The 23773-nt window shown below is 48.2% G+C and overlaps 11 protein-coding genes across 11 annotated transcripts; 7 read left to right on the forward strand and 4 right to left on the reverse strand.

Moving 5' to 3' along the window:
- Window positions 1–270: 270 nt before the first annotated feature.
- BT62DRAFT_1077569 (uncharacterized protein) lies at window positions 271–804 on the reverse strand. The gene is made up of 2 exons (XM_043179312.1): window positions 770–804; window positions 271–716 (listed from the first exon to the last, which is right to left on the reverse strand). Exons 1-2 carry the CDS (start codon window positions 792–794, stop codon window positions 289–291), a joined length of 453 nt encoding a protein of 150 aa, XP_043038317.1. The 5' UTR covers window positions 795–804; the 3' UTR covers window positions 271–288.
- Window positions 805–1247: 443 nt separating this feature from the next.
- BT62DRAFT_1077570 (uncharacterized protein) lies at window positions 1248–3910 on the forward strand (the record flags this gene model as incomplete). Its single annotated transcript, XM_043179313.1, has 11 exons — window positions 1248–1624; window positions 1680–1754; window positions 2071–2177; window positions 2232–2245; window positions 2297–2391; window positions 2446–2501; window positions 2559–2717; window positions 2770–2978; window positions 3040–3140; window positions 3195–3290; window positions 3345–3910. The coding sequence occupies exons 1-11, from the start codon at window positions 1558–1560 to the stop codon at window positions 3908–3910; spliced, it is 1545 nt and encodes a 514-aa protein (XP_043038318.1). The 5' UTR covers window positions 1248–1557.
- Window positions 3911–4782: 872 nt separating this feature from the next.
- BT62DRAFT_228993 (MFS general substrate transporter) lies at window positions 4783–6794 on the forward strand. Its single transcript, XM_043180141.1, has 7 exons — window positions 4783–5096; window positions 5157–5352; window positions 5412–5437; window positions 5490–5563; window positions 5622–5781; window positions 5840–6392; window positions 6443–6794. The coding sequence occupies exons 1-7, from the start codon at window positions 4887–4889 to the stop codon at window positions 6694–6696; spliced, it is 1473 nt and encodes a 490-aa protein (XP_043038319.1). The 5' UTR covers window positions 4783–4886; the 3' UTR covers window positions 6697–6794.
- An 837-nt stretch (window positions 6795–7631) lies between these two features.
- Window positions 7632–9059, forward strand: BT62DRAFT_1077572 (uncharacterized protein). The gene is made up of 3 exons (XM_043179314.1): window positions 7632–8164; window positions 8222–8655; window positions 8711–9059. Exons 1-3 carry the CDS (start codon window positions 8085–8087, stop codon window positions 8998–9000), a joined length of 804 nt encoding a protein of 267 aa, XP_043038320.1. The 5' UTR covers window positions 7632–8084; the 3' UTR covers window positions 9001–9059.
- On the reverse strand, window positions 9000–11474 carry BT62DRAFT_995278 (DUF1630-domain-containing protein). Its single transcript, XM_043190518.1, has 9 exons — window positions 10917–11474; window positions 10787–10868; window positions 10553–10739; window positions 10375–10505; window positions 10202–10319; window positions 9802–10151; window positions 9603–9751; window positions 9303–9552; window positions 9000–9254 (listed from the first exon to the last, which is right to left on the reverse strand). The coding sequence occupies exons 1-9, from the start codon at window positions 11272–11274 to the stop codon at window positions 9161–9163; spliced, it is 1719 nt and encodes a 572-aa protein (XP_043038321.1). The 5' UTR covers window positions 11275–11474; the 3' UTR covers window positions 9000–9160.
- Window positions 11475–11609: 135 nt separating this feature from the next.
- On the reverse strand, window positions 11610–13137 carry BT62DRAFT_987766 (uncharacterized protein). The gene is made up of 8 exons (XM_043190079.1): window positions 13014–13137; window positions 12883–12964; window positions 12685–12834; window positions 12524–12630; window positions 12408–12473; window positions 12277–12353; window positions 11970–12218; window positions 11610–11883 (listed from the first exon to the last, which is right to left on the reverse strand). Exons 2-8 carry the CDS (start codon window positions 12919–12921, stop codon window positions 11753–11755), a joined length of 819 nt encoding a protein of 272 aa, XP_043038322.1. The 5' UTR covers window positions 12922–12964; window positions 13014–13137; the 3' UTR covers window positions 11610–11752.
- Window positions 13138–13761: 624 nt separating this feature from the next.
- BT62DRAFT_229144 (uncharacterized protein) lies at window positions 13762–15612 on the reverse strand. Its single transcript, XM_043180142.1, has 3 exons — window positions 14557–15612; window positions 14084–14507; window positions 13762–14033 (listed from the first exon to the last, which is right to left on the reverse strand). Exons 1-3 carry the CDS (start codon window positions 15377–15379, stop codon window positions 13928–13930), a joined length of 1353 nt encoding a protein of 450 aa, XP_043038323.1. The 5' UTR covers window positions 15380–15612; the 3' UTR covers window positions 13762–13927.
- Window positions 15385–18665, forward strand: BT62DRAFT_933877 (urease). Its single transcript, XM_043186630.1, has 10 exons — window positions 15385–15612; window positions 15666–15889; window positions 15942–16182; window positions 16233–17255; window positions 17309–17354; window positions 17403–17459; window positions 17511–17623; window positions 17679–17974; window positions 18033–18171; window positions 18222–18665. The coding sequence occupies exons 1-10, from the start codon at window positions 15568–15570 to the stop codon at window positions 18552–18554; spliced, it is 2517 nt and encodes an 838-aa protein (XP_043038324.1). The 5' UTR covers window positions 15385–15567; the 3' UTR covers window positions 18555–18665.
- A 1320-nt stretch (window positions 18666–19985) lies between these two features.
- Window positions 19986–20511, forward strand: BT62DRAFT_229206 (uncharacterized protein). Its single transcript, XM_043180143.1, has 2 exons — window positions 19986–20148; window positions 20204–20511. Exons 1-2 carry the CDS (start codon window positions 20045–20047, stop codon window positions 20334–20336), a joined length of 237 nt encoding a protein of 78 aa, XP_043038325.1. The 5' UTR covers window positions 19986–20044; the 3' UTR covers window positions 20337–20511.
- Window positions 20512–20646: 135 nt separating this feature from the next.
- On the forward strand, window positions 20647–21416 carry BT62DRAFT_921082 (uncharacterized protein; the record flags this gene model as incomplete). Its single annotated transcript, XM_043184269.1, has 4 exons — window positions 20647–20717; window positions 20771–21097; window positions 21153–21264; window positions 21315–21416. 4 exons carry the CDS (start codon window positions 20647–20649, stop codon window positions 21414–21416), a joined length of 612 nt encoding a protein of 203 aa, XP_043038326.1.
- A 909-nt stretch (window positions 21417–22325) lies between these two features.
- On the forward strand, window positions 22326–23561 carry BT62DRAFT_1077578 (uncharacterized protein; the record flags this gene model as incomplete). The annotated part of the gene is made up of 3 exons (XM_043179315.1): window positions 22326–22798; window positions 22830–23103; window positions 23402–23561. Coding segments are annotated over exons 1-3 (507 nt in total), but the record flags the coding sequence as incomplete, so codon positions are not given.
- Window positions 23562–23773: the final 212 nt, after the last annotated feature.

Raw genomic sequence — 23773 nt, forward strand, 5'->3', positions numbered from 1 at the left:
GAGCGCCGATGAAATCAGCAGCGAAAGCAGCACAGTAGTGTCGAGTCAACCTCTTGTTTTTACATTGCTTCAACCACGATATTGCTCATTTACATTTTCAACTGCAAGTCATTTATGTGCCTCACTGCTAGTTCGGCCTAAATGGGCATTCTCATCATTTGTCCGGGGCGCCCATGGCAGAATCACCTCATCACTCAAACTGTGGGAATTTCGGAACCGCCGCTGGAGTTGCCCTGGGAAATCATGCAACACCATATTGATCTTTTTTCTCCTTGATGACTAGAAGAACTAGGGGACCGACCCGTGGCGTGATCTTCGGCAGCTCGTTGGCAACGGAATCAGGTCCTCTACTCTGGGAGTTCTGTGTAAACCCAGACTTGGATTACGTCCCTTTTGGTGGAAAATGGTACTTCTTAACAATGTATGAAGAGTGGGGTCATGGCGCCTCTTTCCTACTAGGATCCACTGCTTGAAGCAGAATCTCCAGGCCTGGGTGCTGACAGCGTGACTTGTATGGTCGCACAGTTGTTTATTATATACAGGTAGGCGAAACCTATTCAGCGCCCTGTCACCGGGGTTCCATGGAGATACTTCAGATACCGAGGTTGAGTCTTCAGTCAGTTCTGTGGATGCCTTCTGGCTACAATCCCTAGGCTTTAGAAGACGCCTTGCTTGCCGACACACGACTTCCTCGTCGCATGGTCGTGGTGTCATGGCTTGCACATCATGGTCATTTGCCGCTTGACTACTACCTTTCGAGGGTCCGTACCGCGCGGAGATGCCTGAAACGTCATCGTTCGACATCGTTCGAGCCACTGTAAGCATCAACATTGCTAGCATCTTGCTAACACAGGGCGGCTATACCTCGCTTTTCCATCCCTTGTTTAATATACCGCGGCTGTGAAGAGAAGGAGCTCTCAGGTGGCGTTGTTGATGTCGTACGTGGGATCCGAATCATCACTGTGATAATCCGTACTAAGCATTATTCTATTTTCCTTGAATCTTCATGCTAGAACAACGATAGTTTCATGAAAATGGAATTCTTAATTTCATATGTTAATTCTACCTTCTACCAAGCGCAATTGCCGCAGTAATTAACGCTATCGGCATGTCGAACGTCTTCCGCACGGCTATACACCTATCGAGAGATTGAATTGGATGTGACTCATGGAGAAGACGTAGACGCGGCGAAGATTAAAAGGCCATGATGAGCCTTACCCAACATTTACCTTGCCACGGTATGGCCTGGTACGGCACTATACAGCATGGATCACTAACAAGGCACCAGGGTTGTAACAATCGAAAATCGATTCCTGATCCATGATGGCTGTCTGTCGGGGACACAGCGACAATAGAAAATGACCCTGGAAACCGGCTTCCTTGCTTTCGTGCTACACAAACACCGACATACAACCGACCGCTTGAAATGGACTCGCTTCTCTGTCTCTTTCTTCCATCTGCTCCTCCTCCTTCTCCCCCCCTTCTCTTATAAAAACAGACCCTCGCATCTGTGTAGGGCCGTCCATTCGTTTTTCATTCACGTTCCCTAGGGCAGTTATGAAGTCTCTTTTCTTTCTCGCGACTTTATCGTCGACCGTCAATGCCTACTGGCTTATGAGTGTCGGTGAGTTGCTATCCCCAATTCTTGTTGCTTTTGGATACTGACTACTTGCTTTTAGGAACGTTGACACCGGATCCGCAGCGCATAGACCCCATTCTCTCTCCTGGCGAAGTGTCTTCTCATGCTCATTACGGTAAGCTCAGTTCATGTGCCGTTATCATTCCAAGGACAGGATTCCCTCTCGAAATAGAATGATATTTCTCGACAATTCTGTGCGTTGGAGTTACAGTGCTGTCTTTGGATTAGGCGGGCGTTTTACTCCTCGACGGATTGTCTTTGTTTCGATATCATTCGCCTGTCCTTGTACTCGAGAGCTGTTCATTCTCAGGCGGGAAATATGATCTGCTAATTGCGCAAGAGGCCGATGTTTTTTCTGCCACGGAGCAGCCCTTATCAATTAATGATTGTTCGGACATGCTTGTATCAGATTTTTCTGACTATTTTCGTAGTGCTCGGCGGAAGCAACTTTAGGCAGACTACGGATACCGCTTCTTTGCGCTCGAGTGAATGTACCACCACCCCCATCGCAGAAGACAAGTCCAATTATTGGTATCCTGTTCGTATTCCGTTTTTGGATATTCTCGGCCTGGCTAATACGGCTTCAATCTAGAACTTGTATTTCGAGTACGGATGATGTTTTCCGTGCCGCAGCATTAGCTAACGTCGGAATTTCAGATGGGCCAACGGTTCCTTCAGCTCCCTTACTGCTGGCAACGTTATGTGCGTTATTTTGCTGTGCTTCTGTGTGCATGCTAATCGTCTCCGCAGTTGTACGTAACTTGCGCGGTTCGCACCTTGCAATGTTTCATCCCTATCTTCTGCAGACTATTTGTTCGACGACGATGCCGCTGCTGAGAATGTTACTGCCTTCCCCGATGACGTCAGTAGTTGTCTCCCTAGAATTTCCGATAAATTCCTCATTTCGTACTAATGACAGTTCCGAATGATCTCTGGGACACCGACTCTGCGCACGTACAACGCCAGCAGCTACGCTCAACAGGCGGTCACCTTTTTGTGTCTCGATTTTAGTGGCACCGCTACTAAGTTCAGTACCATTCCTCCCCAGGAATGTGTTAGTGGAATTCGGGCTCAGATCGTGAGAATCCTTTCTCCTATGGCGCAAGAACCTCGTTCCTAAAGTATACCAGAACTTCCCCAGTTGCTGGGACGGCGTGAACACTGACTCCTCGGACCACAAGTCGCACGTCGCTTTCCTTAGCGGTGGTCCCGATTCAGGAACTTGCGAGGACCCTAATTACCCCGTTCGACTCCCTCGCATTTTCATGGAGGTATACTGGGCCTCTACCGACTTTGACGACTACCGTGACCAAGCGAAGAACACGACACAGCCATTTGTGTACGTTTTTTTTTTTTTTCCAACTGTGGCTAGTCCTTACAGCTAACATATCAACCATCAGTTTCTCTTACGGTGATCCTACGGGATATGGGTATCACGCCGACTTCATCAACGGTTGGGATTCCGGTGCATTGCAGAAGGCTGTTGACAATTGTAATTGCAGTACGTGCACTTAATATTGAACTGGACACTACGTTCATGATAGGGCACATTCAGATGAGTACGGTGACCCGACGTGCTGTGGCGATAATGGCGTCTTCACTTATCAGACGGGTACGCAATGTTACATTACAAACATCGTTGACGAGCAGAGTATGTATATGTTTTTTTTCTATGGGAGTAATGCGTTTGCTTACTCTTTTACAGCAACCGGTTTGTTGACCAAGCTTCCTGGCAACAACCCAGTACAACAAGCAGGCATCGCGGCAACTATCTACGAGGATGATGACGTACCCGGATTCCTGGAACCTGTCTATGTATACACTGGTTCATCTCCCACTGCAACCGCTACAACCACAGAAGGTGGAAGCACTGTTGCAGCCAGCGGATCATCCACCGCTTCCTCTGCTTCCTCGACCTTTACCAGTGCAAATAACGTTGCGGTTGTCATCCAGACAACATCGTCGTCATCGCCCTCGTCTACGGAAGTGTCATCAGCCTCCGCGGAAGTGTCGTCCACAGAATCGGCATCATCGTCCCTAGTACCCGCGTCGACATCAGTCGCATCTGCAGCTCCTGTTACATCCTCATCTTCGTCAAGCACCAGCAGTGGTAGTAGTCATACCCATCACACTCATGCAGCTGCCTCTTCCTCATCCTCTTCTTCAGACTCGTGCAAACGAGAATCACGCCGTGACGATGTTATTGATCACTCCTCTCGTTTCCGTCGCACTCATCGTCGTCATATGGACTACGACGCTTACACATTCTGATTTACTCGATTTGTCGCATTTTTGTGCTCATTATACCCCCACATTGTTTATAATCGCTTAGGCCGATTGTACTTCCCTGTCATCATCGCTATCGTTATCATCACTCTTGATTGTTACCTAGAAGGTATATAGATATGGAGAGCTTGCTCTTATTATCACTTGTTCGTGTGTACAGTTCATGTCATTGCATATAGGCATTGAGATACACAAGTAAAGATTTCAATAAAACATTGGATTATTACAAGTATATGAGGATGATTGTAAGTTTGCATGTCTGCACTGCTCGAGCTTGTAGAGAGGTCGTGCGGCAGCCGAGGTATTTAGAGAGAACTCAGTCGAGGAGAGTCATTTTGCTGCAAACTTCATGACGCCTATACGTACAGGCTAGTAGACAGGGGAAAGACAGAGGATGGTGACCTAGGGCAGGTAAGCCTTATGGTTGAAGAGACATTTCATTCATTTGACTCATTACATACCAAAAATAATAAGTATCCATGCAAATTTCACCTACCCATACAATACCTGTACAAATACGGTCGTGAGAAACGATTTCCAAACCGCTGACGGTAGGGGTACGGGTCCATCTATACGGCACCCGACTATGTGTTAATGCTCTGACTCAGATTCGCCGAGGGGAAAGTTCGTAAACGGCAGGAGCCCCGATCAAAAACCTGATCATCATCGTGAGACGATGTAAAAGTCGCTTTTCGTATCTCCCTAGTCTCCCAAGTACCTCGATATCTTGTCCAACCGTGCCTTCTTCTTGGCAAAAGTAAATTAAATTTTTATCTAGGTACCGCTCGCTCGGACGTAGGCATTTTATTCTAAGGAATTTCATTCAGCGATAAACCATGTGGAGATGCCGACGGGGTAAATTTCCAAGCTCCCCAATCCCTGAAAATGAGTCAGCTGCTATCGATATGACTACATAATCTTCACTGGCACTGGCAGCTTTCTTGTCCTCTTACCACCATCTATGACTGCTACCGAAGCTGGTGAGAGCGTCCAAAGCACCGAAACCAAGCGAACCCCGCTTCCCCGATGGCAGCTACTTATCGTGTTCCTCATCCAGCTTGCGGAACCTATAACGGCGACGGTGATATTCCCTTTTGCTCCTGAGTTCATCCGTAGGACGGGGATTACTGGGGGGGATGAGACCAAGACGGGGTACTACGCAGGGCTTATCGTGAGTTTTCCCCCTGACACTTTACTTAATGGATTCGCCTGACGCGCTGGCGTGATGTAGGAATCCGCGTTCTTTCTGGCCGAATGTTTGAGCGTGTTCCACTGGGGCCGTTTGTCGGATAGGGTCGGTCGGAAGCCCGTCTTGCTCTTGGGTCCTCTTGGGTTGACATTTGCGATGCTCGGCTTCGGGGCTTCGAGTAGCTTCTGGTCATTGGTGTTGTTCCGGTGCGCTCAAGGTGTCTTCAATGGGAATATCGGTATGTGTCTTCTTCTCGAACATGTGACTGTGGAAAGTTCACGGTGAGACCGGAGATAGGTGTTTCGAAAACCGTTATGGGGGAGGTGTGTCGTGCTATGGTGTCATTCGATCCATAACGTTAATATCTCCAACTAGCTCACGGATTCTACTAATATTGGAGAGGCATTTGCCTTGATGCCTTTGATATGGGGATTGGGCGTTACCGTAGGGTAAGGGCCCTTTTTTGAACAGCAAAGGTTGTACTGATTCTGGTATTATTTCATGCAGTCCTGTCATAGGCGGCCTCTTGGTCCATCCAGCGGATACGTGGCCAAATACCTTTGGGAGGATCGCGTTATTTCGCGACCATCCGTATTTCCTTCCTTGTGCTGTAGCTGGACTGTTCTCCTTTGCGATTTGTCTGCTAACCCTTATTGGTCTGCAAGAGGCGAGTGACTGCTCTGGTCCCTCTCGATGTCAGCTTTTACTCACCTCTGTTAATCTAGACGCATCCCTCAACTATCGCGCGTAAAAAATCTAAATGTTCGCGACCCACACAGGAAACTAGCCTGATTTCGAGTAGCACAAATGCAGACTACGGATCTGTCGCCACTGCCGCAACAGATGATGCAGTGTCTGATTCCATCCCAAGCCAGCCTCCTAGCATGCGAGAAGTTCTAGGCACTCAATTCTTACGCGTTTTGATGAACTACACGTTCATCTCTTTTGTTGAAACTTCGTATGACGCGCTCATTCCCCTGATGTATTCGACATCCATACCCGTTGGCGGTCTCGGCTTTAGCCCTTTCCAGATTGGCCAAATCTTGTCGATATGGGGATTGACAAATGCTATCGTGCAAACTGTTTTCACGGGAAGACTGCTGAGGGTGTTCGGTGCTCGCAGGATGTTCATAGTTTCCATCGGCTTCATGTTTGTAGGCATTTTGGCCTTCTCTTTCGAGAGCTACTTTGCAAGGCTGGCGGGACGCGTCGACGGGAGAGTTGTCACGCTTATACTTATCCAACTGACCTGTAATCTCATGGTCTTCGTTGCTTTTGGTAGGTTCAGTCTTTTATCTACGCCCTTTGCTTCACTTATCACCGTGTAGCTGCGGTTCATGTCCTCGTCGTCCAAAGCGCAACAAGCAGGGCTGCTCTTGGTTCCACTAACGGTGTTGCACAGATGGCTGGCTCTGGTATTCGGGGCCTGGCGCCTTATTTTGCTTCTTCCATGTTCTCAATCTCCCTCGAAAGCCAGATCGCAGGGGGATTCTTGGTGTACATTATTATTCTGGTTTTGACCTTGGTCTTACTTTGGTTGGCCTTCAAAATTCCAAAACGCTTCAAATCAGCCGATAATTAGACGAAAATGTACTAACATATACTTAGATGATTTAGTGCTATTGACAACTTCTTTTGGCAGCGGGTTCAAGTGCCCGTCCTGGAATTCAATTTGCACAGTATTGAGGTTGTTCTACTGATGGCCGTGTCTGTAAGGAATTGATCTCTGTCTGCATTCATCTTTGCGTCAATATTTTTTACGTTGATAGCTGCCAGGGCATCTCGGGAGTAGAGAATCGGGACGTGACGCCGCACTTCAAATGCCATTTATTTGCCATGAACATTGTGAGTCACTACCGTCGACGCCACGGATCTGTACATCGGCGTCTCACAATCAGGATATAGACAGGCATAAGAAGAGAGCTACGTGAGCGGCAAGAGTGCGAACCCGGCACTTGGTACATGCCGATTTCAAGAAATATACTTAGGAATGCGGTGTAAATTGTCGCCCTCCCTTTCACAACAAATGATCTTACACCAAATTCTATAGGGATGCGGACTGCGGACTTAGGAAAAACTGCAGCGTAAGTCGGGCTGGATCAAGGGGCTCCCACAACTATAATTCATCTAACCGACCGTTGATAAATGATCTGTGGAGCTCCCACAACTAGACATCCCACCACCGCCTCGACTTAGTAGTGAATTCCAAATGACATTGTAGCAATGGAACGCGACACACATTGTCACGCCGTCGGCCATAAATCCATCGCGTTCTCACAAGGTAACGCAACAAAAGAACGCGATATAGCATTGTATTGTTCACTTTAATCCAAAATTCGTATACTGTGGTACGTTTGAGGGCATTACCTTGTAATTCAATAAAAATCCGAGCATATTTCTGGAGTGCGAATAATTACGTGTTTCTTGGGTCTCCAACGCCGTTGTGCCGGCAAGTAACAGTTGAGACTCCGCTGGTTCGGCCCCAACTGAAGAAGCCAACAAACAAACCCCGACAAACTTTGCCGCTTTCCCCCATCATATTCATGATTTCTGATAACTACGCTGAAACAAAATGATATGCCTGCTAACTGGTTCATGGTTACGACTGCGGTGCTGATGCCCATTGCTCCTCAGTCTTGCTAATCTTGCTAAAGTTAGTCTGGCTGTCACCGAACTGATGAAAGGTCTATCTTTGTTTCTACTCTTCACCTGGTCGCTAAGCCTGGAGATGCTATATCTTTGGATTCCTGTGTAAGTATCTTGGTGATGGCTGCAGACACTGCTTGACTTTGGGCATTGAGTCTTCTTGCCTTCGTCTCAGTTACATTCCCACCGAAAATGTATAAAAGACATGGATGCCTGAGCTTCATACCCCAGCTGTGCTCACCCATCCAACTCTTCTCTAGACGCAGGTAGTCTAGAGCCAAGCATACCACAAAACTTTTTTTTTTCTTCCACTTCTATCTCGTCATGTTCAACAAGTCCTCCATCTTCCTCGTGGCCACATTGGCTCTCAGCGCCACCACGGCTCTAGGCGCCAACACGAACGGGTATGACTTATTTCTTACCTGCTCTTATTCTCACTGACTTAACTCTTCTGTACACAGCGCCCAATCACGCTCTGTCGGCCGTCGTGGTGCTGATCACAACTTGGACGCCCGTCAGGTTGCGGGAATGCGTCTCCCACAGAGGCGTGCCGTCTCCACGTCTGAAAAGAAACGGCGTGCTGAGCTCGTGAAAGCCCTTCGCACCATCGACAGCCGCTCTCTCGACGAAATTCGTCGCGCTGTTAACGGTATCTCCCGCCGTCAGGACTCTAGCTCGGATACAGGCGATGCGTCCGCTTCCGGTTCGTCATCGGCCTCTACACCAATGTCCACGGACGGTATGGGTGGCGATTCGGATCCGGGCTCAGACGGTGCCGGTGGGGCAGCCTCTGCTGTCACTGGAGGTTCTGGATCTGGCGGTGGTTTCGGTGGCAAACATGGACATGGACACGGATGCTGCTGCTGTTGCGGTGGAGGAGGAGGTCAGAAGCAAAGTGAGATAATAACCACCTCTTTAGCTCGGTTGGCTGCTCACGACCTGCTTCATAGTGGATATGAGTGGTGGATCCGGACCCGGTGGGGGATCAGGTTCAACGGGGATGGATCCTGGAAGCTCGACCAGTTCAGCCGACGATGGTTCAAGTGACGGGTCCGACGGTGGTTCAAGTGATGGAGCTGACGATGGTTCTGGTGACGGATCTGACGGTAGTTCAAGCGATGGGTCTGGCGCTGGTTCAGGCTCGACTGGCACTGGATCGGGTGATGGGTCTAGTGGTAACACCAAGAGAGCAACCTACGGGCGATGGCTCGGTCGCCGAAGGCTGCAAGCCTTCCCCTGAATCCAGAATCGATAGTTCTTTACGTCGAAATATGTAGTCCGTTAGTCTGTATGTCCAATACAAGAACTATTCATGTTGAATGAAACATTTCTTTCTTCTTCCAAATGTACAGGGTATATGATTACAGGAAATCCAATTAGATAAGGGGGGAAAGCCCAGTCTACGCTGTAACATTCAGGTTCTGCTTCAGTACACCCTGAACAATCTGCTCTTGTTGAGCGAGCCAAAGTCCAAAAGACGGAGTTTTCAACCATCTACGAGCATTCAAAACCGACGACTTGACTACACAAATGTACTCTTACCTGTCATAAAACTCCCTCCGCTTGCTCGTTGAGCGAAACGGTAGGGTACTGCCATGAATCTTCAATGACGCGAAAAAAGCAGACGTGTTGAATGGCTTGAGTCGAAGAGGACCCAGACGCGAGTTACGCTGATGACCAGCGACTTCCGAGGGGGTAGGTATCAGGGTATTCAGATATCTTGTTAGGGGTGTCAGAAGTTCATTTGAACGTGAATAGAAATGCCTTCGCAAAGCCCATGAAGCGGACATTCCTGTGATGATGATCAGAGGTGTGGGTGAACGAAGAAGTCGACACTCGTACGTTCTTGTTCGGTACCACGACACGCCGACTCGAGCTGTTTCAATAAGGCATGGTCTTTTGATATATACCGTTTATGCGATTTGGTCTTCCAGCCTGGTAAAGGTCCGGGAGCAACAGTCGATGTGGTGTTTTTCGTCGCTGTGTTGGGCCTACAAATAAATCAGCGCCGATTGGCTTGCCTTGGAGGGCATGCACATACGGAATTCTCCGTCCAAGGCTTAAAACGTGCGGCCAATGCAGACATGACCGTTCAAAGAAAGGGTTCGTCACTCCAAGAAGCAGACCAGACTTTGGCGGAAGTTTGTTGACCAATGCACTATAATCTCTATCGTGGATAGTGAAGTACGGCCGGATGTCTCCAGCAGTAGGGATAGGGCGTAAGAGGTCCCGGAGCCACCATATTGCCTGGCTTGTCTGAGATGGAGACGAGCCGAATATGAATATGGGTTCATAAAGAACCAGACATTCCCATATTGACCAAAGATGTGAGAGAGATGCTTCAAAGAGAAGCACAGGTGGGGGCAAGAACGGGGATGACAATGCTAGGATCTAGCAGAGAAACGTTAGCGGTACCCCACCAACAAAAAGACGGTGTTTACATGAAACTTGGGATCACATTCTGTAAGTTGTTGCTCGTCGATATAGTGTGGTAGCTCCACATGGAGCACCGAACCTAGGAATCCCAGTTCGACAGTTGCTCCGGGCGTAGGGTCCGACCTTTTCTTCGAGGATTACATTAGTATTTATTCTGAAAGAAAACGGTAAGAGGTACCATGTGGCGATATTATGACATGCAGTCTCCAGCATCGGTAGCCCATGCACTGAGAACAACGGACCGAATATCGAGGACAGCGACGAGAAAAGTGCCGGATAGGGGTGATGAGTAAGGAATACCAGGGAACGCTGAAGCAATATGGGTACAGATACGTGAATTGAGACGGAAAACGCACTTGCACATAGCCTCGCTTCGACGCAGGATCTCGCCTTTGACTAAAGTGAGAAAAACCGTATATATATCCATCAATAGGAGCCGGTCGTTTTTCGCTTGATACAGAAAACTTATGCTCGCGAATACGGAAAGAATGGTTTTGCGAGCCTTGATCAAATTGCAATGAGTCGGGGAACGCTAAAAATGCGCTGGATACTGTTGAGACTATGATAAAGCGGAATGGAGCCATACTGACATATTTTCTGACTCCTCTGGCAAAAGAAATAAGGGTGGAAATATGCCGTTGACCACAGGACCCGAGTCGATATCGAAGTCGACTAAGGACTATCAGCCAAGAGGCCTTTGTATACTCTGGCAACACACACCTATGGCTATACCCAAAACCCACCGTCTGATCTTCGCTAATACATCATCGTCTATCTCAAGTTCTTCTATACCAGATATTCTTCGCCTCGATTTGACCTCTGTTTGAGGAGCGTGCGGTAGTGTTTGGGAACGCGAAAGGGTATTGGGCCGTAAAACTTTAATCAATTCAGGAGACGAGGGCGAGCCAAAGGCAGATTTTAAGGATAACGCAGGAGATGAAGGTGGTAGGTCAAAGGAAAGAGATAAAGAAGATTGAGAACGGCCGGTGTCGAATGCTGATGCCGTCCTTATTGAGCCCAAGTCGACTTCGCTGTCATCATCGGTTAGGTCCTCCAGAATGAGATTGGCTCTGGGCATAGCTCCTGTCGACGCGGTGGTCGTTTCCTGTTATCCTGTTCGAATTTCCGCGAAAGTGGTTCGACAGATTTGTTGAACATTTTAGATATACAAGACTTGGAATGGGGGGATCGCTTACTTGGGTGTTTGAATTTCTTTTCGATGAGATAGGGGAGTATATATAATATAGCCCCCTCTGAAGGAAAGGTGGTGGTGCCAAGACAAGGAGCAGTGTACAAACACTCCGGCAAGTTCGGGCCATGGACCCGGAGCCATAGTGGTGCATTACTTGTCCCAGCGTGCTGATAAATTTACTGAAGATACCGAATTAGTCCACAAATTTAAAGAGCCTGGATTATTCAAGTGAGTAGAAATCCTTCCATTATTATTTATAACGTGAGAGCCGACAATACGACTAGTACTAGATAGCAGTGAGCGAGGAAGCAAGTGCAAGACAGCAAACAATCAGAGCAATTTTTAAAAAAGGTAGTCCCTACTCTCATTCATCCAATCGTGGCCTTTTCCGTGGCCCATCCGGTATTCCGCCACCGCCTTGCATGAAAACAGGATTGACATGTCCTTGACCCTGAGGCATGCCTCCATGTTGAACGGGGTTCATCATTCTCATACCTAACATAACGAACGGAAACACAAGGACACGGAGTAAGCACAGCACGGACCAATACAGCAACAAGAGCAGAACTAGAAATCCGTACCCATACTGCGGTCATTCATCATACCCCCTCGGTTCATCATGCCCCCTTGTCCTTGAAAGCCACCTCCCGTCCCGCCTCCCATCATGTATCCCCCGCCCATACCCACATTGGGCATGCCCATCCCCATGTTTGGCATCCCCATGTTCATGCCCATCCCCGTGTTGGGCATCATGCCTCTTCCCCTTCCACGGAAATTGGGCCCACCACCCCTCCCAATGTTGCTATTCTGAGCCACACGCGCAACTGGTTCTGAAAACGTGTGGCTTTAGTACCACTGAATGAATTGAAACGGAGTAAAAAGATCTACCCTTGGGTAATGTACGGTACGGATTACCATGACTACTCGATGCGAACTCGGTCGTGACCCAGCGATTCTGGAATTCACTGTAACGGCTATCAGCCACACTCTTCATTCATCGAAGAAATGGCACCTCCTACTTGGTAGAAAACCAATTCCTAAGAATGACCGCGTTTTCGTATGACCCGCACTCTACATACGCCTGTCTAGAATAGAGCTGATCATTCAATACACTCCCCGATGAATCTATACGTACCCTTTACTCTTCCCATTAATTTTATGTTCCGAAAAGGTGACGCTCTTATGTTCAAGGTTTACTCCGACGCTCTGCGCCACCTGACGGAGGTCCTCATCTGTAGTCCACTAAATCAAAACTATCAGCGCCACCGACATAAGGACTTCAGTTGAAAAACGTACCCATTGCAAGTCGCTAATTAGCAGCGCGTCATTCTGACCCGTTGGTATAACAGCTTGTCGTAGCTTTGGTCCGCCTTCTGCAGAGCCATCATCTTCTCTCTGTCGCTTATTACCTATCTTTGGCTCTGGTGGCGAAGTCTCAAGTTTAACCTTTGTAGCTCTATCAATAGCCAGTTAAATGAATACTTAAATGCTCACCTCGCGTTGCCCGCCTCTTTCAGCATTGGTGGCCGACATTAATCATACACAGAATGGTCTGAACGTTGCGGTTCAGACAAGACTGCGAGTTGATAAATTTTTATAAAGTAGATCACGACCAAAGTGCTTACATGCAGTACTACGGATACGTCAAGGTGCGGGACCCTATACAGGCCGTCTGGATAAATACAGACCGCAGAATGCTACGGCGTGAGTCACCCAAAATCGTGGTCAGTGTGTAAGTTTAGAGTTAGACGCCACGCCGACGATATTTGGTCCAGGCTGTTTACAATCTATCCTGATAAAGAAGGAGGATTTCCACTTTTAGTATATAAGCGCCCTCCCCGGCCCGGAATACGGGTGCGCGCAGTTGCAAGGTTTCTCCTTTCCCGGCTTGAGGTCTATGGTTCAGAATGTTATCGTTTGCGTTAGGTCTTGGTTTCCAAGACAAAACTGAAACACATTTATTATTCATCTCTTTACAGATCAACATATGAACTACAGATCTACAGAGGTTCGAACAGAGTTACGATATTCACAACGTAACAGATAAATAGAGTTTCGGTATCCGTGAGATTGTCAGAGTCGTCCGTTCGTCCAGAATGCCGAGGAGCCAAAAAAGTCGCAAAAAGAGGAGGATCAGTCGTCGGATTCCGTATAGTTGCAAGTTTCAGAACCAAAGCCAGGGCGGTATCTAGTAAACAAAAATTCATCAGATGACTAAGTATAGAACAGAACACTCAACGGAGTGATTGCCGCCAGTTGCAGATATGTTCGGCAAGCTCGGTATCTCGTAGCTCTTTCATTAGGCTATAATACCTATTGTCCATGTCTACCTCCGATAGAAGATATTGTAGAAGTAACCCTTATAGTGAGAGGAAACAAAACTAGAATACATGTGCTAGGGATATAATGATGTGTATGTTGATAAAAATGGATGTGTGGGAGAATAGTTTAGTGTAACTTGTCAAGCAAAAGGTAGATATGTAAAAAAAGTCCTCCAGCCGACCAAAAGAGTGAAAACAGACTAACCAGAGCGACGCACCTAATCACCACGCCTCTCTTTCGTCAGCCGTCTCTTTCTTTTCTCCTCTTCATGTCGACGCTCAGCAGCCAAGGCCTCCTCTTCCTCACGTTTAGCAATCTTAGAGCTAGAAAGGCGTCAGTAGCAGTAAACCAGAGCGGCCGGAAGGGAACAAACCTATATAGCTCCTCTCGCTCCAGAGCGGACGCATCCGCCTCCATATCTTCATCGTCGCTGAAGTCATCGAGCCCAACATAAGCATTGCGGTTCTTGCCGAGCGCAGCCCAGATCTGGCTTCGCATATCATCGTCCAAGCCCCCTGTGCGTCTCTTAGACGGAGACGGAGATACAGAGCTACTCGGAGAACGAGGACGCTTCTTCATAACAGGACGATTTTGAACGGCAGGTTTTGCAGCAGGCTTTGACGAGGCCAATCTGGGTGCGTCGGTAGATCCAGGTCGCTTCGACGGAAGGGAAGCGACGGTCTTCGTGACAAGCTTAGAAGACGATGAAGATGGTGCTCTAGGAGGCGGTACTGGTGTCGCTTTCTTCGGAGCACTGGGTATGCTTGATATAGGGGTGTTCCGCTGACTGGCATTCTCTGAAAGAAGATCGAAATGATAGCATTACGAGATATGTATTGGACTCACGGGAAGAAGAGGCAGAGGCAGTAGCTTTGGGAGTCACAGAGACGGTTGTCTTCTTCTTATCTGTGAACCAGTCGCTGAATGCTTTGGCGTCCTCTCCGTTCAAAGTTTTCTTCTTTTTTTCCTGTTGCATGTCGTTTACAATCTCTTCGATGGTCCGAGTATCACGCTTATTTGTGTTAAGCTTAATCAGATGCATGGGCATGGCAATCAAGCGCTCCTTCGTTGTCATTCCGGCAGACGAGGACGCCGTGGGAAGACCAGGAGTCGTCGTCGTCACATCTATGGCGCCACCGGGTAGCTGACGGCCTGCTTTCGAGTAGCCTTTCGCTGGAGTACGTCTGGGAGACCGGAACCCGCTGCGATACTGAGCTTGCTCTCTGCGCCTGCGCTTCTCCTCTCGAGTGAGAACACTAGCCCCTGACGCTTCGTCATCATCATCCGAAGGGAGCCTCCTCTTGCGGACTCTTTCCTGCGTTTGAGTCTGTGATGATGACGAAGGCCACTTCGTCTCCGACTTCCCAGGCTTCTTGGAGCCATACCGCAGATGTTCTCGCTCCTCCTCTTCGCGGCGCAGACGGGCGGCCTCCAAAGCTTTGGTCTTCTCCTCCTTCAGCCGTTGCCGCTCCTTCTCCCGCTTCTCGTCCTCGAAGTGCTTTAGGCGCAGTTTCTCCTCCAGTTCCCTTTGTTTCCGGTCAGCCTCATCCTGTTTCTGTCGCCGTTCCCGCTCTCGACGCTGGCGCTCAGCAAGGGCGGTCTCTACGCTCTTCTGAGATTCCCGAGTCTGTGTAGCACTAAGAGCCATAAGTGCCGCAAATCCAGACATGGTAGACTGTCGCTAGAGGTACCAAGGTGCCTTGGGATGGGAGCCAAGGTATAGTGGTCGAAGTACGAAAGAAACCAGGCGTGGCAGTGTCGTAGTGGACGAGTGGCTCTTAACTCAGCCTTTGGCCTTGTTTGTCACAGGATAATATTGCGGCCCGGTTTCCGGTTCTGCCGACTTGGACCGGCACCATGCATTTACTTCCCCGGGAAGAGGCAAAACTCCTCTTGCACCAGGTATGAACATTCGAAATGGCTGTTTTATTTAAGATGATCTCAAATAAATAAAGGCTGGGTTTCTGGCCCAAAAGCGTCTCGCTAGGGGGTTGCAGCTCAACCAGAGCGAGGCGATAGCACTGATTGCCTCTCAGCTGCAAGAACGAATCCGGGATGGCAAGCATTCTGTCGCCGAGCTTATGCAGCATGGAAAGAATATGCTTGGTCGACGTCATGTCCTTCCGAATGTTCCTGGTCTGTTGCATGAGATCCAGGTTGAAGGGACCTTTACAGATGGGTGGGGAACAGTTCTAACATTTCTTTCCTCGTTACTTACACTGATTACATAGCGTTTTTCTTGTAACGGTTCACGATCCTATTTGCACAGAAAGTGGAAACCTGGAGAACGCGCTCTATGGTTCCTTCCTCCCTATCCCAGCTGATAACGCGTTCCCAGTCGCAGACGTCTCAGAATATTCTCATGAGAAGGCTCCGGGTGCCATAATTGCCAAGAAGGAACCTATAATCATTAACAAGGGTAGAGCAAGAATACAGCTTCGTGTTACGAATAATGGCGACCGTCCTATCCAGGTCAGGTATGTGAGATTATGCGTTGGATATGGCACTTACTATCTTTCTAGATTGGCTCGCACTACCATTTTATCGAGACCAACCCTGCTCTTTCATTCGACCGAGGCAAAGCGTACGGCATGCGACTCGACATACCTGCAGGTACCGCTGTGCGTTTTGAGCCGGGTGACGTCAAGACTGTGACCCTATGTGCTATCGCTGGAGGACAAATTATTTCGGGCGGAAACCGCCTCGCTTCTGGGGTTGTCGACCTTGGCAGATCAGATGAGATCATCAGCGCTTTGGTGCAAAAAGGGTTCGCTCACGTCCCCGAGCCAGGCGCGTTGGAAGTGACAGCGGACACAGATATCAGTCGCGCAGCTTATATCTCCATGTTCGGACCGACAACTGGTGATAGGGTTAGACTCGGTGACACAGCTCTGTGGATCGAGGTTGAGCATGACAAGACCGTGTATGGCGACGAAGTCAAGTTCGGTGGAGGCAAGAGTATCAGGGAAGGGATGGGACAGGCTACTAATCGATCCAGCAAAGAAACTCTTGACCTCGTCATCACCAATGCGCTTATTGTTGACTGGTCGGGAATCTACAAGGCAGACATTGGTGTCAAGGATGGTCGCATTTGTGGTATTGGCAAGGCCGGCAATCCGGACGTTATGGCGAATGTTCATCCCACTCTCACCATCGGTTCTTCCACCGAAGTTATCGCTGGGGAAAAACTCATAATTACGGCTGGAGCTGTCGATGCGCACGTGCATTATATCTGTCCACAGCAGGTCGAGGAAGCACTGGCTGCAGGAACTACGACTATGATCGGCGGTGGTACAGGGCCAAGTGCGGGCACGAATGCAACAACGTGCACGTCGAGTCCCTTCTATATTCGACACATGTTGCAGGCTACAGACGGTTTGGCCATGAACTTTGCGTTTACAGGCAAGGGAAACGATGCTGGGCCTACGGCTTTGGAAGAAATCGTGCAAGCCGGAGCGGCAGGCCTGAAACTGCACGAGGATTGGGGGTCTACGCCTGCCACTATCACGAACTGCCTGGACGTTGGTGATAAGTATGATGTTCAGGTCCGTATCCTGTCCCTTATGATTAACTCTGGCAGTAAAACCGTTTGCTTTAGGTTAACATCCACACTGACACGTTAAATGAAAGTGGATTTGTAGAAAGTGAGCAGTTCTTTCGTTGCTCTATATAACCGACCTCATTGTTCGAAGGCACCATTGAGGCCTTTGGCAACCGAACCATTCACACGTATCACAGTGAAGGGGCAGGTTCGTCCATATTTCATGTAGCCGAGCGTGACCTTATATAGGCTTCATTAGGTGGCGGTCATGCGCCGGATATCATAGTTGTTTGTGGTCAAGAAAACGTCTTGCCTTCTTCTACAAACCCGACGCGTCCATACACTAACAACACTTTGGACGAGCACCTTGATGTAAGTATTCCTCCCAACTCATTCCATGTACACCTGTCTTACGTACCTACGGTAGATGCTCATGGTCTGCCATCACTTGGACAAATCCATTCCTGAAGATCTTGCTTTCGCAGAGTCGCGTATCCGCGCAGAAACTGTAGCCGCTGAGGACGTCCTCCATGATATCGGGGCAATCGCTATGATTAGCTCTGACTCGCAGGCTATGGGACGTGTGGGCGAGGTTGTTAGCAGGACTTGGAGGACTGCAAGCAAGATGCGGGAGTTCCGAGGACCCTTGACGTCGTCGGGCGACTATGAGGGTGTTGATAACGCTCGTGTGAAGAGATATATCGCAAAGTACACCATCAACCCGTGTGTCCTTCTCCGATTCTTTGTTGTCAAGAAGATCTCATTGTCTTTGTCTGGCTAGAGCGATAACTCATGGAATTAGTCATGCTGTGGGCCATGTTGCTGTTGGAACCCTCGCAGATTTAGTGCTCTGGAAACCCGAAAACTTTGGTGCTAAACCTGAAATGGTCCTCAAATCCGGCGTAATCGCCTGGTCTCAGGTATGTTTCTTGCCTGTCTTTCATTCTTTAGTTATGACTGATTTCAACAGATGGGCGATGCGAACGCATCCATACCCTCCGTACAGCCATTCTACTCCAAACCTATGTGGGGTGCTAAACCTGGCTCTGCGGCTTTGAACTCTGTCGCATTCGTATCGAAAGTCTCCATCTTATCAGGCATGATAGGTTCATATCATCTCAAAAAAAATGCGGTCGGTGTCATTGGGTGCAGGAATATCACCAAGAAGGATATGAAATGGAACGATCTCATCCCCAAGATGTCGGTGGATCCAGAGACGTATGAGGTGCGCGCGAATGGAGAGCTAGCAGATGTCGCACCCGCTGAGAAACTGCCCCTTGCGAGGACATACAATTTCTTCTAAATGATTGTTGAATGAAGCGAAACAGAATCTGGCTTGTACTTTTACTGATGGATGTATTTGTTGTTACTTGGAAATATACTGATACGATGGATTGCGTAGATGACAATGGACAAGAACAAAATGACTAGAAAGGAAAGAAATTATTACATTGTGAATGCTTCTACAGAAATCGAACTGGTAGGGGGGCCTTGGTAGCTGCTAGGCATTCACAAAACGGACTTTTTTGCTCACTGAAAAATATCGACATGAATCAAGGCCCCGAAAATAGGAAGGACCGAGGACAGAGCTTATACGATGAACTCTACTCCTGATGCCGGAATAGAGAAGCACAGATGGAGAGGCGCCAAAGACAGGAGCAAGCTGGGAAAGGCACTCCGCGAGGGAAGACGAGAATCCCGAGAACAAGAGGCGTTGTGGGTTTGTGGTGCCCCTGACTTGGATTATTGGTACGTGAATGCTCCCAAGGCAGAAGGAAATCTCATCACAAGGTTTTGTTGCCGAGGCGTGAGAACGGGACGTTGGATGAAACTCTCCCGGAGAGCTCCTAAACGTCGAGGAAGCTGTAGAGAGAAACTTGTGGTATCCGTCGGTCATATCTTTCGTTCTGCTGCGACATGATAGTACTTAGATAATGATACTCTGTGAGGTCGAGCTTTTTTGCTCATCTTGTATCCATTATCGATTATCAATGACAGTCTCTCTGTGTGAAGAGACCTGGGTTGGAAACGAGTCGATGCAGAGGAGACAAATAGTATGCACCCTGCAAGTCAGTTGGATATATGGTACTTATTCGAATCTAGGATGATCTGAGACAGGCTTATTCTCTGGGTGTGGAGACGTGGCGGTCGACAGTAAAATCAACTTCTTTTATCACTTTTTGATTCGTCCAGATATTCTTAATTGCCGTTAAGAAATGCTACAGAGGTACGGCTAGACAAAGGACTGACTCTCTGTCTATTCGTGAACGTAATTAGTCCATAGCTCTATACCCAGGTTTACCCTTTCCTTGGCGCGCACGGGAGAAACGTTACAACAGTATAGCCAAGCGCACCTGGAGTGCGATGTTGAACCGGGAAGTAGAGCGGAGAAAAACACGGAGGTCAATGTTATGAAGGATCTTTGGGATATCTAGTGGAACGCCTAGGAAATGTAATCAATCGAACGTTGACCCGGCATCTGAGATCGCTACCATTGGCTAAGGAGCGTGATCTCGTGCTAAGGTGGTACAACTAACTTCCTTCCAAAGGAGCCTCCGGGACAGCTCATCGTATTCATTTTATCAATGATGGATGCAGGAGGTAAGAGTATGATTAAACTGGCCGCAGAAGCATACTCAATTCAGCCGGAATGTCACGACAGTGACGCGATTAGGGGCTGTCGATCGCGTCGGTGGCGGCCTGTTTCGGAGTTTCAATCTTTCTTTTCTCCGCTCCTGTCGTTGAAAGCACTGCTATCATTACTTACCTGATCTGTGCTCCTTCTCGTGCTGTATGCCTGAATATGTAATTGCTATTGCTTTATTGTGTCTGTTCAAAGAAAGAGGGCTCTCGCCAGTTGTAACCTTGCTATATTACTGGAGTCATTTCACCAACAGGTGCGACTCTACAAGCGTATTCCATCCTCTCAGTATCCTTATAACACAGCACCAGAGATTGGAAAGGCTACAATATCAAAACAAAACTTGGGAAGACGTTACCAGACAAATACAAGGTCGCAGCAAGTTACAACAAGGTTTTACCCTCGGTTTTCAACAGCTCATCGACTATATTCGTGGCCGAATAATCTCATAGAAGAGCTGGACGGATGATCCCGAACACCTCAGAGCGAGCCTCATTACCTACTCTTTGTTGACCACCATCATACAGCTTCAAGGTATCACCACGATTTCGCTCCACTATGATGTTGTCTGGTGTGGTTGCTCTTGACGGCAGATGTTCCTAAGTTGCTGAAAAATATAGCATGTAATCGGTGTACACCGCCGCGGTCGTCAAGTTCGACGGGTTATATGACATACTCGTAATTGTTCGAGTTACTTAAATGCGCGACTGCTCTTGGGCATGCGAAGATAGAGCTGGTTCTCTCCTAATTGCATATGACAGCCCACCATAAGTTTCTCGTCATCCTCTTCTCTCTATATCTCGTTTCGTGGTCGTGTAAAGCCAGGTAGGTCCTAAACTTTATCGAATGCCTGGCCTACTCATGAGATGGGAAAATAGTCCCGTCAAATCTGGGAGCCCCGGCAGCATAGACACAAGCGGGAATACGACCCCCAGCGCCGATGATACAGTTGTTCAAAGCCCAGAAAATACAGAAAGTCCAACTGAAATGCAGAGTCCTGGAGGATCCGACTCGGGTTCGACCACGGAAGTCGCCACGGATAATGACGCTCCTGCTACAGGACAAACACAACAGTACGAATACATCGGCCCGTTGTTCGTGAGGCTCAAGGTTACCATGGGCAGCGCCCTGTTCAACAAGCTTGTGGAGCAGGCAACGGATGCAACGATGGTAGCATTGATGAAGGCAGCGGTAACGGACAGGAAGTCAGTGAGATCTACACAATCATAACATGTTACCACTCATTTAGATATCTCATAGGTTTGACACATTTCGGGGATGCACGATGTTTGAATATCTTTACGGCGAAAATAAAGGCAGAGTAATCGCCGCTAAGCCTACGCAGCCTGGCCAGAGGAGCATGACAGCTTATGTGAGTGAGGCCTTTGAGGGATTATTAGACTTGTGTTTATTCCGTTACAGCGGAAGTTCAAGAACGAAGAGAAGAAAATAAAGTTGAAGGCACGGTCCGAAATCAAGATATGCGCAAGTAAGGCGCTCAATAAGCAAGCTGACGCTTCCTAAGAGCATCAGGTTCGACCTTGAAATGAGGATGGACAACTGAAACAAGATCCCGTTAGCTATACTCAAATCAGCACCCGTTTCCGTGGTTACATACATAGGATGCAATTGAGAGCAATGAAAATATGTTGATATTTCTCATTCAGTCATGGTACATTGAGCGATGTGGGACGTCATAGCTCTTCTCCGGCAACTCGGCGGCAGCATCGTCTCAGCAAGCCTCTACCAATTATAGAGTCGGTGCGGTACCGAGAGAGGTGTCCGCGATTTTACTCAATGTCACAACGTCTTCTAAATCTCTGCAGTGCTTCGTCCTCACATTCGACTAGAGCACATTTTCCTCAACTCAGACCCGAAGAGATGCGAGATTTGCGTGTAGTAGAAGATAGTATTTCGAACATTCCGACTGTTTTAGTGACAGCGATTCTGATAAAGTCAAACATGAGGACGTGATAGCGAAGCAGCCAAAATATCGAAAGCATACAGAGTATTGTCACTGAAAAATTGATATCTTTTTCTGGTTACATTTTGCCGAATAGAAATGGTGAACCTTCCTTACACTCTAGGGTGTCGGGCTGCAAAGAACAAGCTGCCTAACAGCATACCGTTCTCATTGTCCTTAGTTAGTACCTGGTGTATCCTACATACTGGGAGAATGAGTGAGTGTCAGACAGTTGCATTGCTCTCAATTATTATTATGAGCTGAGACTTGAGAGCTGGAAAAATATAAGCGCGACAGTATTATAATTGAAGGTTGTAAGCTGGTCGGAAAAGCCAGTTAAGTAAGGCCACAAGCCTCAAGCTTCAGTTGAGGAGCATCGTACGCATCGCCATTGTTAATGTATACCTCGTAGATAAGTGATGTCTATTATTCTGGTACACATCATCTGATCAGCTCAGAGTCTGTGACCTACATATCTCACTTTCATGATCCAAACTCATTAGGGCTACGAAAGAGAGAGACCATGTCTTCCTCTGCGGATGCACTGAGGCATGGAAGGGGGACAAACTTCTTGTAGCCAACGAATGGGATGTATCAGAAACATGACTGCGACGTCGCGCATATGGAAGCCTCTGTTTTCAGGTGATTTTGTTGTTCGAAATGCGTCAGTGTATCACCTGAAGACTCTGCATCCTCAGTCTCTCCGAGAAGACTCCACCGCGAACACTCGGTCATTTTAGAAGCGTACAGTAGAAACTGATGGTCACGTTTTAATCACACGACGAGAGAACAAGAAAGCATATTGCAGTACTTCATAGTGGCCCCCTCCACGGATAAATATGGACGAGGAATGAGATAGCTTCACTGAAATGACTCTATTGCCAAGGAAAGTGTCCCTCGGACAGAGAGAGCAAGCGTGCATGGCGGGATGGCGAGAGTTGCCGTAGAAAGCAAGCACAAATGATCACGTAAAGGGCACCTTCAGACGTGGAGCGTAAACGGATGAAAAGCACGGTTATTTCCACGACTTCCACGACATCCGGTCAAGACCAGAGATTCGGCGTCCGTGACATTGCCGGTAAGCCCACAAAAGTCGTTTTCAGGTATAAAATAAGGGAGATAGCCCGAAAAGCGGTGACAAACTGTAAAGGTATCGGAGGACCAGGATTGAGGGAGGCCGGCAAAGCAAACATCTCATTGTCTCCGCCTTACCTGAACGTTCCTAGGCCCTGGGTTGGTAGCGACTCCGTAAGTACCCACAGTAACATCTAGAGAAGGGTCGTATCCCAGTAGATATCACTAGACAGAGATAGAATCGCACTTGATCCCGCCAAGCTGCAGGTTTTGCAGTTGTGTGTTGTTCTCATCGGGCCGAGAACCGAGACTCTGACCCACGTGATGTCAAGAGTTCGTTTCTGACTTTTTGCTCCAACCACGATGTCGACGTCGTATATTTGCTTCTATCCTTCCAAAGTTGTGCGCCAAACCTTCCGGCTCTGGCATTTTAGCTTACGTCTGCAGGATGCTCTCATTACCCATCTTTCAGTTGGTAGCTTCGCATGTCTTCCCACTTTCATCAGTTCTGGTTATCCTTTCTTTCTTCATGGCCTGCAATACCCCTGGATTAGGCAAAATCTTAGTCGCAGGACGCTGTCAGTGCGGTCCAATTATGCCCTTCGCTAAACGCATATTGAAACGCACCCGCTGTCCTCAATTCGACATCTCCTTGATCTGATGAGGAGTATTTTCATATGACCTTAACGGACACTCACAGCAATGAGTCCTCGGTATGTCTTTCCTGCCCGTTGATTCATGTCTTCTCATTCCGGTTTCGCAGAAGCAGCAGCACCGGACTATGGCCTCGACCCCATCAACATGTACGTATCCAGGACCCTCAACGTCTCCAGATAATGATGAA

Source organism: Guyanagaster necrorhizus (assembly GCF_019112545.1).
Source record: "Guyanagaster necrorhizus MCA 3950 unplaced genomic scaffold BT62scaffold_17, whole genome shotgun sequence".
Taxonomy (NCBI): Eukaryota; Fungi; Basidiomycota; class Agaricomycetes; order Agaricales; family Physalacriaceae; genus Guyanagaster; species Guyanagaster necrorhizus.